Source organism: Panthera onca, chromosome E1, assembly GCF_046562875.1.
Source record: "Panthera onca isolate mPanOnc1 chromosome E1, mPanOnc1 haplotype 2, whole genome shotgun sequence".
NCBI classification, from domain to species: Eukaryota; Metazoa; Chordata; class Mammalia; order Carnivora; family Felidae; genus Panthera; species Panthera onca.
The window spans coordinates 23266517-23281222 of record NC_138352.1 but is presented as its reverse complement, the minus strand read 5'-3'; the positions used below and the strand labels follow the sequence as shown (position 1 = coordinate 23281222).

The following is a 14706-nucleotide window of genomic DNA, read 5'->3' as shown; positions in this document are numbered from 1 at the left end:
CTTACTTATTTTGAGAGAGAGAGAGAAAGAGAGGGAGGGAGGGAGGGAGGGAAGGAAGGAGGGAGGGCAGGCACATGTGAGCAGGGGAGGGGCAGAGAGAGAGAGGGAGAGAGAGAATCCCAAGCAGGCTCTGTGCTGTCAGTGTTGAGCCCAACATGGGGCTCGATCCCACGAACCGTGAGATCATGAGCTGAGCCAAAATCAAGAGTCGGACGCTCAACCGAGCCATCCAGGCGCCCCGTGCTTGTTGTAAAATATACATAAAAAATTACCACCTTGATCATTTTCAAGTGTTAAGTACTTTTGCACTGGGAAGCGACCATCACCACCATCCTCCAGATCTTTTGCGGCTTCCAGAATAGAAACTCTGTCCCCATTGAACGCTAACGTCCCGGCTCCTGTCCCCCTCCCCCAGGCCCTGGCAAACACCCCTTTGCTTTCTGTCCCCGTGAACGTGATGGCTCCAGGTACCACATACATGTGGAATCACACAGTATCGGTCCTTTTGCGTCTGGCTTCTTTCATTTAGCACGAGGTTCTCAAGGTTTATCCATGTAGTAGCACGTGTCAGAATCCCCTTCCTAAAAAGGCTGAATATTGCATTACATGTATATTCTGTTTCTGTTACCCATCGACGGACATTTGGGCTGATTTCACCTCTTGGCTATTACGGATAACGCTGTCACGAACATTAGTGTGCGAGCAACGAGTCCCAGCTTTCGAATAATCCATCGGGCACATACAGATATACCCAGACGTGGAACTGTTGGATCGTATGGTAACTCTATGTTTAATTTTTTTAAGGGTCCGCCACACCGTCGGCTCTTGGGATTTTTAACAGGAAGGCGGAAATACTCAGGCAGATGGGAGACAGGCACTGACGCTGAAAATCTGCATCTGGGGAAGCACTGAGGAGAGGTGACAGGGCCAGGAGAAGTTGCTGGCAAGCCAAAGGGATAAGGAAGCAGAGAGTGTGAAGGTGCAGAAAAGATCCGCAGAGCGGTGGGAAGTGAAATCGAGGCGAAGCAACAGTGAGAGACGTGTGGAAAATAGCTAAGTGCCAGATCACCAGAGGACGTTCTCCGGTCTCCATCTCCATGCAGACCAGTTCAAGGACACGTCTGCCAACCAGCTCCACGTTTGGTCAGCTTCCCACAGGTGCACCTGAACACCTACCTTTGCGACAAACCCACAAGATCTTTTTTTTTTAATTAAAAAATTATTTTTAATATAATTTATTGCCAAATTGGCTAACATACAGTGTATAAAGTGTGCTCTTGGCTTTTTTTTTTAATGTTTATTTTTGAGAGAGAGAGAGAGAGAGAGAGAGAGAGAGAGCGAGCGAGCGGGACGGGCAGAGAGAGAGGGAGACACAGAATGTGGAGCAGGCTCCAGGCTCTGAGCTGTCAGCACAGAGCCTGATGGGGGGCTCGAACCCACAAACTGTGAGATCACAACCTGAGCCGAAGTTGGACGCTCAACCGAGCCACCCAGGCGCCCCTTTTTAAATTTTTTGAAGTGTTTAATTTACACCAAAGTTAGTTAGCATATAGTGCAATAATGATTTCAGGAGTAGAATCCAATGATTCATCCCCTACATATCACACCCAGTGCTCATCACAAGTGCCCTCCTTAATGCCCCTCCCCCGCTTAGCCCCTCCCCCCACCCAATGCCCCACCAGCAACCCTCAGTTTATTCTCTGTATTTAAGAGTCTCTTATGGTTTGTCTCTTCCCTGTTTTTTATATTATTTTTGCTCCCCTTCCCTTATGTTCATCTGTTTTGTGTCTTAAATTCCACATATGAGTGAAGTCCTATGATGTTTCTCTTTCTCTGACTGGCTAATTTCGCTTAGCATAATACCCTCTAGTTCCCTCCACGTTGTTGCAACCACAAGATCTTAAAATAGGTTCCGTTAAGCTTTGCTTCTTGCAAATCAAAGAACTGAACTGCCTGAGCCACTGGCCGCCAAACATAGAGTGCCCTTCATTCTGTGTCTTCATTTGCAAAATGGCAGGGTTGCTTGAGGGTGGAAAGAGAGCCTGTGCATTAACTGTGTCTGGCACCCCATACAAGGCTGTGCATGCTAGTTACCATGGCCACTAGCCGGGAAGCCAAGTGTCTGTGGCCTCAATAACTCCGATCCCGTGTCTCCAGGATCCATCCACTTACCGGATGTTGTTGTGATTGGCCTTGGGCAATTTTTCACAAGCATTCCACAGCGCCTGAAGCCTCTTGTCTTGCTCCTGAATACTGGGAAATAAATGGGAAAGCCACTGGTTGAGCTTGAAGCAATGATATCTCACTGGCAATCATATTAACCAGTCATCATACTATGTGGGTATAAGAAACCAACTATCGGGGCGCCTGGGTGGCTCAGTCGGATAAGCGTCCAACTTTGTCTCAGGACGTGATCTCGCGGTTCGTGAGTTCGAGCTCTGTGTCGGGCTCTGTGCTGACAGTGTGGAGCCTGCTTGAGATTCCCTCTCTCTCCCTTGATAGATAGGTATTCTTACTGTATTTTATTTTACTTTATCCTATTTTACTTTATATTTTATTTTATTTTACTTTATTTATAAGCCCTCTGAGAATTAAAAGAAATTGCTTCTAGGACTACAGTTTGTATATGCTTCTCCTGAAAATCTACATCAAGGTTTACATGGTGAGGAAGGCCTTTCTGCTCAAAGAATCTTTTCTCCAAAAAAAATTAAAAGGGAAAATGTCAGCAGGGTGAGGGCCCAGCTTTGACCCCTTGGCCTGGGGCCCAAGGCAGGGAGGTCCTCCCACAGATCGTGACCGAGGCAAGAAAAATGGTTTTCCCTCATTTCAGGCTGAGGAAGAGGTAAGCATTCTCCAAAACACACTTCTACTAGGAAACTGAAGACCAAATGTCCCATTTAGAAACAGAAACGTTAACAGATCATATTCGGTCGCAAGCTGACCAAAGGCTGGACGAAGAGGGTCGTGTGCAGGGAGGCCGTTAAAGACCCAGCTCCACCCTGCCCGCAATCTGGTGCCCATTACTGAATCTCTATGCGGCCTCACTTTTCCTAATCTGTACTTTCTGTCCAGAGTTGGCATGAGTGGTTTAAAGGAGCATCTGTACAAAGCGCCCCACAGAGCGTCTGGTTCGTCTCAAGCTCTCAGTTCAGCATCTGAGGGGAGAGGGCAGACGATGCCAAGACCTGGCTAGAACCTGAAGGCCTGGCTGCCTCCCTTCTCTAGCTCATATGTCATCAAGATCACACGTACAGTCAGGAAACAGAAGGGCCAGTTTCCATCGAAGGATACAGTCTCGCTTATCTTCATCCCTAAGACCACGGGGTGGCCCCAGAGAGGTGGCCAGTGCTGGAGATGAGCCCTTGGGTTCCTGAACCGGATCCCATTCCGCCATTTATTAGATGCCAGGGAACCTGCCCTCATACGTCATACACCTGTTCTTGTACTCGACTTCCTCCTCCATCAGCTGGGGAGAACAGCACAACCCACTTTCGAAGGGTTACTGTGACAAATAAGTTAAAAGCGTATTGTGAGCTTATAACAGCAGCGAGCCCCTCGTAAACACGGGACACAGATATGGCTCGTGATTAATACTGTCACAGAACTCACGCCCACTCTCCACGGCGAGATGTTTACACATGCCAGATACTCGGCCAGGCTTTTCTGATACACAGTCTCTACTCCACCTTGAAAAAAAAAAAAAAAAACAACAAAAAACAAAACCATGGCGCTCTGAAACTTGATTGGAGCCAGCCTTCTAGACCACCACACAGATGAGCCTGGCTTCACCTCTCGGCCAGTGGGTTTTTTTTTTCAGGGCCCAAGGAAGCATAAACATACTCCAGTGATCCTTCCGACAGGCTAAGCTGGCTGTGCTTTGAGACTTAACCCACAACTAGAGAGTTCTAGAAATCATGTCCCTTCCTCAAGCACCCAGCAGAGGCCAGCCCACTGACCAGAGATCATGTTTTTATATTAGCATTTTTTTTTAAGTGTATTTGTTTATTATTGGGGGTGGGACAGAGTGAGAGAAGGAGAGAGAATCCCAAGCAGGCTCTGTGCTGTCAGGGTGGAGCCCCGTGTGGGGCTCAATCCCACAAACTGTGAGATCATGACCTGAGCCCGAATCAAGAGTTGGACGCTGAATCAACTGATCCTCTGAGGCACCCGTATATTAGCTATTAATGAGCTGTTGTTAATATAGATGTAACGATTATAAGTAAGAGTCAAGGCTCTGTGACCACTCCTTTGTACTCTTCTCTCCAGAAGGAAGCACTACAATCCAGAACCTTCTATGCATTTACATTTACATGGAGGAGCACTCCTAAAACTGAACTGCTTTGAGTATGTTGTGCTTTTTTTCCTTTTTAAAACAACAGAACATCATACGTGTCCTCGTTAACTTGTTTTATTTCACTGAAGAGTATGTCTTCCTATCTTTTCATGCTAGCAGTAGCTCGAACAGAGCTTTTAAGCACTGCGGAGTATGTTAACAGGGCAGATACACCATAATTTATTTGGCCATGCCCCACATTCCCCACCAATGAGGCTTTACTAACTTCTAGGCTTTCGTTATCCCAAATAACACTGTCGTTGGCATCCTTGTTCATGCCTCTTTGGGCACATATTCGGGCATCTCTCCACGATATATACCAAGAAGTGGAGTCGTAAGATCACAGGCTAATAAGCTTTCATAAGGCATACATAGGCTTTCATCATTTCAACAGATACTTAAATCAACTCCAACCAACAGCACACTCCAAAAATGTGGCGTACTCACTTGGAAGCCTGAATCCACTCGTCATAGAGTTCAAAGGTCATAAGAGGTTCTGGCAACTCTCGGAGGTAAGATTTCAAAGCTCCTGGACACAAAGACAACATCGGCTAGGAGCCACTTGCCATTGGCAGAGACAAGTTCTACCAGCCAGCATCACCCATGTGGGTTACATGTGGGGATGGGTTCCCTGACCCTCGTGTGGTTTCCCACACGCACGGATCAGAGGCTCTGGCATGGCGGTGGGACCTGGGCTTCCAATCACGCTCGCTTCCCCCTTTTATTTCCCACCAACACCTTGTCTTCTCTTGGCACGTTGGGGAGAACTTTCTTCAAGGGGCCCGAGCGACCAGGCTTAAAACCGAGCCCCGAGAGGACACATCAGAAGCACGTTGGGAGCCACATGGTGTCATGTGACCACATGCCCTCCACACTGACCCCTTCCCCGTGAGCCTCTGCAGCCCAAGGGAGCACCTTGCTACGGGGAGGTGGGAGCCCACCTGCAATTGCATGGGGGTCTGCTGAGTACTCCTGCACATCGACCACACAGCAGTCCAGGGCGGCTTTTAGCTTCTTCAACTTGGAGGCAGACGGCGCCACCCGGAAGAGTCCCTGCCGACAGCACAGAGGGTCAGCGCACAGCGCCGTAACTCAAGGGAAGGGCACAAGAGCAAGGCGAACAAACAGGAAGTCTCCCCACTCCCTTCCTCCAAAATCTCCTCGCTGCCTTCTTCCCATCACCATTTTCCAATATGGCGGCTGCCTGCTCTCTGAATGTCTGCTCCTCCTTTAGACATAAGCAACTCTGGAGCAGGAACTGAGCCTCACCCACTGTTGTGTCCCCAGTGCCTAGGATGGGGTGACCCGTCATGCTGGTTCGGTAAGTATTTGTTGAGTTAATGAACCCTGGGCACTCCCCAACTTCTTGTTCTTTTGTATTTAAGATATATTTTGGAGAAGGGATGCGTGATCAGATGTGGAAGGCTAGGAAGCTCAACACGAAAAGGTCTATGGAGTGAGTGTGTGAGTGTGTGTGTGTGTGTGTGTGTGTGTGTGTATTGGGAGACACAGGGCTCTACTTGAGAGACAAAGTCTATGTCCTCAGGGGACGGGCAAACTAGGGATGGTCTGTGAGGGAGCAATGCCTCCTTTGGTCCTTCCGGGTTTCGTTCTTCAAGTTCTGAATCACTGTCCTGTCTTCCAAGTGAACCCTTGTGCTCTGTTCAAAAGTGAGCCCTGAAGAGAAAGAGAAGAAGACGGGTGTGCGGAGGGGCGATTACAGGTCAGAGTTAGAAGCGAACCCCCAAGTCACGCGTGGGATGAAAAGTTTGGCTTCAGCTTCTCGGCTCCTTACATTCTGTGATGCCACCCCCAGGGGTGAGAAACGGGCTGGCAGAACAGGCCTTTCAACCTTTCATGGCCATGGTTCAGGTCTCCAAGTTTTCTTCGGAAGAAAACGTTCCTGGTCTGAAATACTGAGTTTCTGGCCTGCTGAGATCGCTAACTCCCTTCTCAATAGATGTCCGAAGCTCTCTGGCATGTATGCAAGGACTCCATACGCGTTTGGACTGGTGCATCAATAAGGCTGCTGTGACCAAGAGCAAGCTACAGCATGTGTTAAAGAAATGGGTTGGATCGTCATAAAACCATGCCCCTACCGTGGAGGAAAACCAATAGCATTTGGTGATGGACAACATCAAAGAGAAGGGAGTAGGGTCGTCAAATAGAAGCCTATAGATTTTTTATTTGGTTCCTTAAACAAATTTTTTCTTAATGTTTATTTTTGAGAGAAAGAGAGAGAGCATGAGTGGGGGAGGGGCAGAGAGAGAGGGAGACACAGAACCCGAAGCAGGCTCCAGGCTCTGAGCTGTCAGCACAGAGCCTGACACATGGCTTGAACCCACGAACTGTGAGATCATGACCTGAGCCGAAGTCGGACGCTCAACCGACTGAGCCACCCAGGCGCCCCCACTGCGTCCCTGAGAAGGCCGTTTCACTGAACGACATAAAAACCAAGAGGAGGAGAAGGGGATTCTCACAATAGCTAGTGAGTCCAGTCTGGGGGTGTCATGGAAAATCTGCACGAGCATGTTGAAGAAATAGTGGCAAATGCGGGAGTAGAGTCCAGAGCAGGGGGGTGGGACCCCAAATCCTCACAGAAGGCAGGGCTGGGCTGATGGTGTTTGGACAGATAATCCCAATGCCCCTCGCTGGCAGAGGCAAGAGGGGACCTGGGGAGCCAAGGCAAGTGGTAGGTTCAAGGACAGCGACGCTTCCAAGGCGGCTGCATGAAGTCCTGGAACTTGGTACACTGGCTTCCCTGAGGATGGCAGAGGGAGTGGCCCAGGGGTGGGGACAGAATGGAGCTGTAGGAGAGCGAGAGGCAGTGAGAGGGGGTAAGGGTCCAGGGGCAGCACACATGGAGGGTTCTTTTAAGAAACTGGACGGCCCCTGGGGTGCCTGGGTGGCTCAGTCGGTTGAGCGTCCGACTTCAGCTCAGGTCATGATCTCACGGTTTGTGGGTTCAAGCCCCGCATCGGGCTCTGTGCTGATGCCTCGGAGCCTGGAGCCTGCTTCGGATTCTGTGTCTCCCTCTCTTTCTGCCCCTCCCTCACTTGCACTCTGTCTCTGTCTCTCTCTCTCTCTAAAAAAAAAAAAAAAAAAAAGGAATTGGATGGCACCAAAGACAAAAACAGGAAGGCAGGGAAAGAATAAGAAGTGGTAGCTGGGTTGAGAGAAGATATTTCTCCCTAGGCTATGGGCCACCTGAGCTTATCTATGACTTACTACAAGGAAAAGAGCTACTGCCTGGGAAGGAAAGTTGAAAGGGAGAGACCGAGGTCTAGTGAGCGGCGGAAAGAACCGGCTTACGTTGGTTACGTGTTCGAAGATATGAACAAATTATTTTTATGTTTTGCACATGATATTTTTAAGTTACGGGTTACACAGAACTATTATGCACTCCCCATCTTTTGGAGAAACGTCCTGAAATAGTACAGATGAAATCACAGAACGGTCTGGGATTGGCTTCAAATTATCCAAGGCAGGCGTTGGGGGGCAGGATCGGAGGGAGAGACAAAACAGGACCGTCCATAAGCTGGGTGATGAGGCTCATTATCTTGTCTTTACGTGTTTCAGGTTTTCCATAATTCCAAGAAGTGATGGGGAGGAAAACAATACAACAACAACCCAGTTTACCTTCCACCGTGAAGCTATGGCTCAGGGACCATACAGACCCCTTCATCTGCTAACCGATAACAGACATGAAAACGGCCAGCACTTAAAACGTGGTTCGTCTGGAATAGCCGGCGTGCGAACATGCCTGGCACAGAAGAGGGGGCCAACGCGCGTCTGAGCGTTCACTGTCTTCCTTGTCTTGCGCGGCCCTCAGTGTGCCGCACGGGACCCAGTGCTCGCTTACAGACTTGCAACTGTTCCGAATTAATCAGGTTTTGAACCAGTAAGTTCGAAAGGCACCACGTCCCCTTTCATACTCTGCTCGGAGATAAATGCCTGGCACGCCCTGAATATCGACTGGCTGGTCAGATCAAAGGGAGATGTTGTTGAGACTTCAAAATAAGCCTACAGAAGAAACCAAACGTGAGGGCTGCCTCCCAGGAAATGGTTGACGCAGCCATAAAACAACAGTCGCCGCTTTCCCATAGACGTCTTCACATGTGGCTCTTAAGAAGTGCTTCCTAACGTCTCTACCAATCATGTTTCCAGGCTCTCTGTGAGAGTTGTGATCAAAAAGGTTAAAAGGTCTATTTTTGAAATGGGGGAGCTTATAAAGCAGTGAAAATAGGAGGAGGAGGGGGAGGAGGAAGGGGGAGAAGGGGGGGGAGGAGGAGGAGAAGGAGGAAGACGAGAAGGAAAAGGAGGAGGAGGAGAAGGAGGGGGGAGGGAGAGGAAGGGGGAGAAAGGGGTTGGAGGGGAGGAGGAGGAGGGAGAGGAGGAAGGGGAAGGAGGAAGGAGGAGGAAGGGGGAGGAGGGGAGAGAAGGAGGAGGAGGGGTGGAGGAGGAAGGAGAGGAGGGGGAGGAGGAAGGGGAGGGGGGGAGGAGGAAGGGGAGGAGGAAGGGGAGGAGGGGGAGGAGGAAGGGGAGGGGGGAGGAGGAAGGGGAGGAGGAAGGGGAGGAGGGGGAGGAGGAAGGGGAGGAGGGAGAGGAGGAGAAGGAGGAAGACGAGAAGGAAAAGGAGGAGGAGGAGAAGGAGGGGGGAGGGAGAGGAAGGGGGAGAAGGGGGTTGGAGGAGGGGGAGGAGGAGGGGGAGGAGGAGGGAGAGGAGGAAGGGGAAGGAGGAAGGAGGAGGAAGGGGGAGGAAGGAGGAGGAAGGGGGAGGAAGGAGGAGGAAGGAGGAGGAAGGGGGAGGAGGGGAGAGAAGGAGGAGGAGGGGGAGGAGAAGGAGGAAGAGGAGAAGGAGGAGGGGGAAGAGGAAGGGGGAGGGGGAAGGGGGAGGGGGAAGAGGAAGGGGGAGGAGGAAGGGGGAGAAGGGGGAGGAGGAAGGGGAGGAGGGGGTGGAGGAGGAGAAGGAGGAAGACGAGAAGGAAAAGGAGGAGGAGGAGAAGGAGGGGGGAGGGAGAGGAAGGGGGAGAAAGGGGTTGGAGGGGGGGAGGAGGAGGGAGAGGAGGAAGGGGAAGGAGGAAGGAGGAGGAAGGGGGAGGAGGAGGAGGGGGAGGAGGAAGAAGGAAGAGAAGGAGGAGGAGGAGGAGGAGGGGGAGGAAGAGAAGGAGGAGGGAGGAGGGAGAAGAGAAAGGGGGGAGGAGGGGGAGGAGAAGGAGGAGGAAGACGAGAAGGAGGAGGAGAGGAGGAGGAGGGGGGGAGGAAGGAGGAGGAAGAGGAGGGAGGAGGAGGAAGGAGGAGGGGGAGGAGGAGGAAGAGGAGAGAGGAGAAGGGGGAGGGGGGAGGAGAAGGGGGAGGGGGAGGAGGAGGTGAGAGGAGGCAGAGGAAGAGGGGGAGGAGGGAGAAGGAGGAGGAGGGTGGAGGAGGAAGGAGGGGGAGGAGGGAGGAGGGGGAGGAGGAAGAAGGAGCAGGAGGGCGGGAAGAGGAAGGAGGAGGGGGAGGAGGAGGAGGAAGGAGGAGGGGGAGGAGGAGGAGGAAGGAGGAGGGGGAGGAGGAGGAGGAGGGTGGAGGAGGATGGAGGACAGGGGGAGGAGAAGGAGGGAGAGGAGGGGGAGGAGGGGAAGGGGGGAGGAAGAGGAGGAGGGGGTAGGAGGAAGGAGGAGGAGGAGGAGGAGGAAGGACAACCAGAGGCAGCACCAGCAGCAGCCGCAGCACAGCCACGTCCTGCTCAATATGAAGACGGGATCCTGGAGTGTGGCCAGAAGGTCCTCAGGCCAGTGCTGTCCACCTGCCACAACCCTCCCTCCCTCCCTGAAAAGTAAAAGCTTATGGGAGGAAGCAGGACCAGTGTGTGTGCTGGGGAGGGAGGGGGCTGCCCCGTATCGTCACACGTCTGCGTGGCTGGGGGCCAGAGAGAAGGAGACCCTGAAGGCGCGGTCACAGGGAGGAAGACCTCTGCTCGGGCGGGGTCGAGGCGCGCCCAGACCTACCTCCTCCTGCATCCCACATTCCAGCAGCATCGTCACACAGGCCTCAATGGGGAAGGCGATCTCCCGGCCGCTGATCATGAGGTGCTCCTCCAGGGGCTTCCCGAAGGAAGGCTTCTCTACCCAGGCCTCTGAGCGGGGCAAGCGACAGAGGCCAGTGGGCAGTCAGTGAAGGTCACTGGTGCTCGGATACGTCTGCCCTCCGGTCAGATCTTCCTGACCATCAAACACACGGAGGACCAGTTAGGTCCCCGTTTTTGTGCTTTGGGGATGAGGGAGACAGGACTGGGTGGGGCAGACGGCTGGCTAGCTGTGTCCAGACCGCCCGGCCTGCCTCCACGGGGCACAGCCCCCAACTCGTCGCCTCGTCGTGGCGGCCGTGCGTGTGAGTGCGCCATTAGAACAAGGCACCAGCCTTCGAAGTTCCAGAAGCTCAACCTAATGTGGTTCTGTCGGGGCGCTTGGGTGGCTCAGTCGGTTAAACATCCGACTCTTGATTTCAGCTCAGGTCGTGATCTCAGGTTTGTGGGTTCAAGTCCCACATTAGGCTCTGTGCTGAGAGCATGGAGCCTGCCTGGGATTCTCTCTCTCTCTCTCTCTCTCTCTCTCTCTCTGCCCCTTCCCCCCTCTCCCTCAACATAAATACACTTAAAAATTAAAAAAATAAACAGATGTGGCTCTGTTGAGAGAGCGTAAGGGGGGCTGGAAGACAGGGAACAGTCTCGGCTCACAAGGCACTCGGCCCCCCCACCCCCCAGCTCACTCACCCTGCTGTGCCTTTATCTGGGGCAGCACAGCCTGCAGGAGCGTCAGGGACTTCCTGTGGTATTCTGCCTGCACTTCTATTAGCTGAGAAGACACAAGGACAAGGTTATCGCTCGCGGGAGGCTGGGGCGCACGGGAGGCTGGGGCGCACTGGAGGCTGGCCCCGGCGGGGTGCCCTGCGAGGAGGCGCGAGTCCCCTGCTCTCTCATCCACCGAATGTGACGGCTGCAGCATGCTTCCCCCCGAGCCTCGGCAGCAGAGAACTCGCCGGAAGTGGAAATCTCGGGGAGCCGGAGAACCACGAAGGAACAGGGGGACCACCCCAGGCCGGGAGCCTGACACGGAGAGCTGGCCTCCACGGCGACGGGACCTCGCCTGGCACCCCATCCTCAAAGCAAAAGCAGCAAAGGGAGGAAAGCGATAGGAAAACAAGTGGGAAACGCACTTAGAGATTGGCCTGGAAATTCCGTTTCCCTGGAAGACCGAGGTGTATGCTAGTCTGTATGGATCTTGGTTTCTGTAAGGTGAGTTTATACAGCCTTTTTTTTTTTTTTTTTTTAATTTTGAGAGAGACAGAGAGCGCACGAGCGAGCTGGGGAGGGGCACAGAGAGAGAGAGGGAGAGAGAGAGAATATCCCAAGGAGGTTCTGTGTGGTCAGTGCAGAGACCAACATGGGGCTTGATCCCATGAACCGTGAGATCATGACCTGAGCCGAAACCAAGAGTCAGTCGCTTACCCGACTGAGCCACCCAGGCACCCCTCTGCAAAATGGGTTTGATATGTAAGTGATCAGAAAACGTGTGGCTTGAGACGCCCGGGTGGTTCAGTCGGGTAAGCGACCGACTCTTGGTTTTGGCTCCGGTCGTGGTCTCATGGTTCGTGAGCTCGAGCACCGTATGAGGCTCCATGTTGATAGCCGGGAGCCTGCTTCGGATATTCTCTCTCTCTCTCTCTCCCCCTCTCCATCTGCCCCTCCCCCACTCACTCTCTCTCTCAAAACGAACTTAAAAGAAAAAAGAAAAGAAAACGTGTGTGGCTTGATGTAGCATCCTCTGTGAGTACCTTGGCGGTGAAACGGCTTTGGCTCTCGTGATACAACCCCAAAAATCAAATTCTTTCAATTTGCCCACTTTTGACCATCCCACCGCTAAACCAGCGGCTGAAGTGTCCACAAGGGCAGACAAACCCCAGGGAACAACACCATTTCCGAACCCCCACCCCCCCCACCCTGCCATCGGGTGTGCGTGCACCAGGGGAGGGGAGGGAACCATTCTGTTCAAATGCTCGACGCGGACAGTAGATAACCTTGACCTCCGAGTGAAACCTAAAAACATGAATTAAAAAAAAAAAAAAAATCCGAGCACCAGAATAAATGGTCCATAAGTAGGAAGGAGGCAGTCCAAGGTGGCTTTGGAATGTCAAAAAGGTCATTCATTTAAGAAATTTTAAAATATTACCTCTGTACATATACCCGATGGAATAAACTTGTGAACGTGCTGCTATTTTTAAATAAACCGTCCAGGTTGGAAGGAATATGCTTATCAGTGCTTTTTCAGGATAGAAGGGATTCATTTGAATGTCTGGACCACTCGCCGATCACAGCTGTGACCGGCCCTTGCCTCTGCTGCTACGCTTCCATCGTAAACGTTCCAGTCCTCTTTCTTCTCTTTACCTTCCTTCCTTATCATCCCATCACTTCCTGGATCATTTAAAGTTTTCATCTTATCCCCCAGAGTTAAAGGCAGGCGAGCTTAACCTGGATTTTTAACTTGTGGTTTTTCTCTCAGGTGTTTTGAATTGTTGCTGGTTTTGTTTTGCTCTGCTTTGTTTTTAAAAAACTATTTTTAACGTTTATTTTTGAGAGAGAGAGACAGAGCGCAAGTGGGCAGGGGCAGAGAGAGAGAGAGGGAGACACAGAATCCCAAGCAGGACCCAGGCTCTGAGCTGTCAGCACAGAGCCCGACGTGGGGTTTGAACTCACGAACTGTGAGATCATGACCTGAGCCAAAGTTGGATGCTTAACCGACTGAGCCACCCAGGCACCCCTGTTCTGTTTTGTTTTTGACTTGCCTTGCACTTACCCTGGTAAAGAGCCAGGGTCTTAATTATTTGGACCAGATTATTCAAGTATGGATGACTCAGACCTGTTTCTTAATCTGCTTTCATCGATGAGAGGCCACCTTAATCATCGTTTACCTACTTGTCATGGTCTTTGGCCAAGATCGAAATGAAAAACAAATATTTGCTGGGGGGTTATCATCTCCTTCCCAAGCTCCCTGTTTATGATAGACCAGGGCGTCTTAACCTTGGCCCAACGGACATTTGGGATGGAGTCACTCTTTGCTGTGGGAGGCTGTCCTGTGCACTGTAAGATGTTCAGCAGCACTCCTGACCCTAGGTGCACCTCCCCCAGTGGTGACAGTCCCAAACGTCTGCAGACATGGCCAGACATCCACTGGAAGAGGGGACAAAATCACCCCTGAGAACCGCTGTTACAGACAACAGAATTGCAATCATCTGCATGGACGGATGGGTTGAGTTTTACTCTTAGGTTTTTAGTGAAATCCATGCAAAGGGAAATAGAAGACAGGATTTATTCACAGACAGAACCATTAAATACCATATTCTTTCCCATAGTGTGTTCCACCATTTGGTTCCACACCCCTTTCCTTCCTGTCCGCACCCTGCCTCTTGGGACCAAATTTTAAGGGCTCTTACCTTTCTGGACCCTTACCGTTTGAAAGTAGTTTGCATAGTCGATTTCTTTGGCCACAAAACTGTACATGTCCGCCGAGAGCTGGTCCTGCGGGAGGGGAAATGCAGCACTGAGGCCAAACATAAAACAATCGAGCAGCTAACGCGTGAGCCTAGACATCACAGGAAGCCTTCACCGCTGAAGGAAGCAGGAGCCTTCACCACTGTGAAATCCCGTTTTTAATAATTCCTGACACATGGCCAAGTTTCCTCATGGGCGTCCCTGTGTCTCCCAACCAGGACTCCAGAGGATGAGTAAGTGTGAAAAGAACACCTAGGCCGGTAGTCTCCCCAGGGATTGTAACACGTGAGCCAGAGTCCAGAGTCAGGAAGGCTGGTGTCGGGGAGTGATGTGCAAATCACTTCCACACATCTCCACGGCCGGCACCCTCTCCGAGGACAAGGGGCGCTCCTGCCCTCCCTGAAATGGCCTGCCACTTCCTTTCCCTGATCCCTGAACCGCTCTGCTCTCCTTCATCCTCAACACTGACTGGTTGGTCACCCACGTCTGGGCGAGAAGTGGAAACACAACAGTTGGGGGGAAGGTGGCTAAGACAGGTGGGCCGGTTCAAAGCAGGGCTGCTGATTCAACATTGGGAAGAGCGCGGGCTCTGCCCACGTCATGCGCAAGTCTCGGGGTGTTGACCGTCCTGCACCATCCAGCTCTCCGCGGGATCAGGGGGCAGTGGCCTCTTGCTGGATCGGAGTCTGGGGTGCGTTCTCTTTCGAGAGCGGTTCACTTCCATGGAAACGCCCACAGCAAGGGGGCAGTTAACGGTACGTTTTGGGTAGGACTGCAGACTCCGTCACTGAGCATGTCCGTTAGCCTGTCGTGTCTCTGAACTTGTCTGCCCAAGTCAGGTGGT

At 52.0% G+C, this 14706-nt stretch overlaps 1 protein-coding gene across 4 annotated transcripts in view; it reads right to left on the bottom strand.

Annotated features, from left to right (window-relative positions):
- Positions 1 to 14706, bottom strand: part of ARHGAP44 (Rho GTPase activating protein 44) — a 181846-nt gene that overhangs the window by 27376 nt on the left and 139764 nt on the right. For all 4 annotated transcript variants that reach the window (XR_013552095.2, XM_078437734.2, XM_078437735.2 and 1 more), the window contains exons 8-13: positions 13821 to 13889; positions 11088 to 11169; positions 10324 to 10451; positions 5275 to 5386; positions 4781 to 4862; positions 2173 to 2253 (exon numbers count right to left, since the gene is read on the bottom strand). Coding sequence is in view for 3 of the 4 variants with exons in the window: in XM_078437734.2 (XP_078293860.1) it covers positions 2173 to 2253; positions 4781 to 4862; positions 5275 to 5386; positions 10324 to 10451; positions 11088 to 11169; positions 13821 to 13889 (554 nt within the window). In the remaining variant the exon portion in view is untranslated. The remainder of the gene's footprint in view (positions 1 to 2172; positions 2254 to 4780; positions 4863 to 5274; positions 5387 to 10323; positions 10452 to 11087; positions 11170 to 13820; positions 13890 to 14706) is intronic.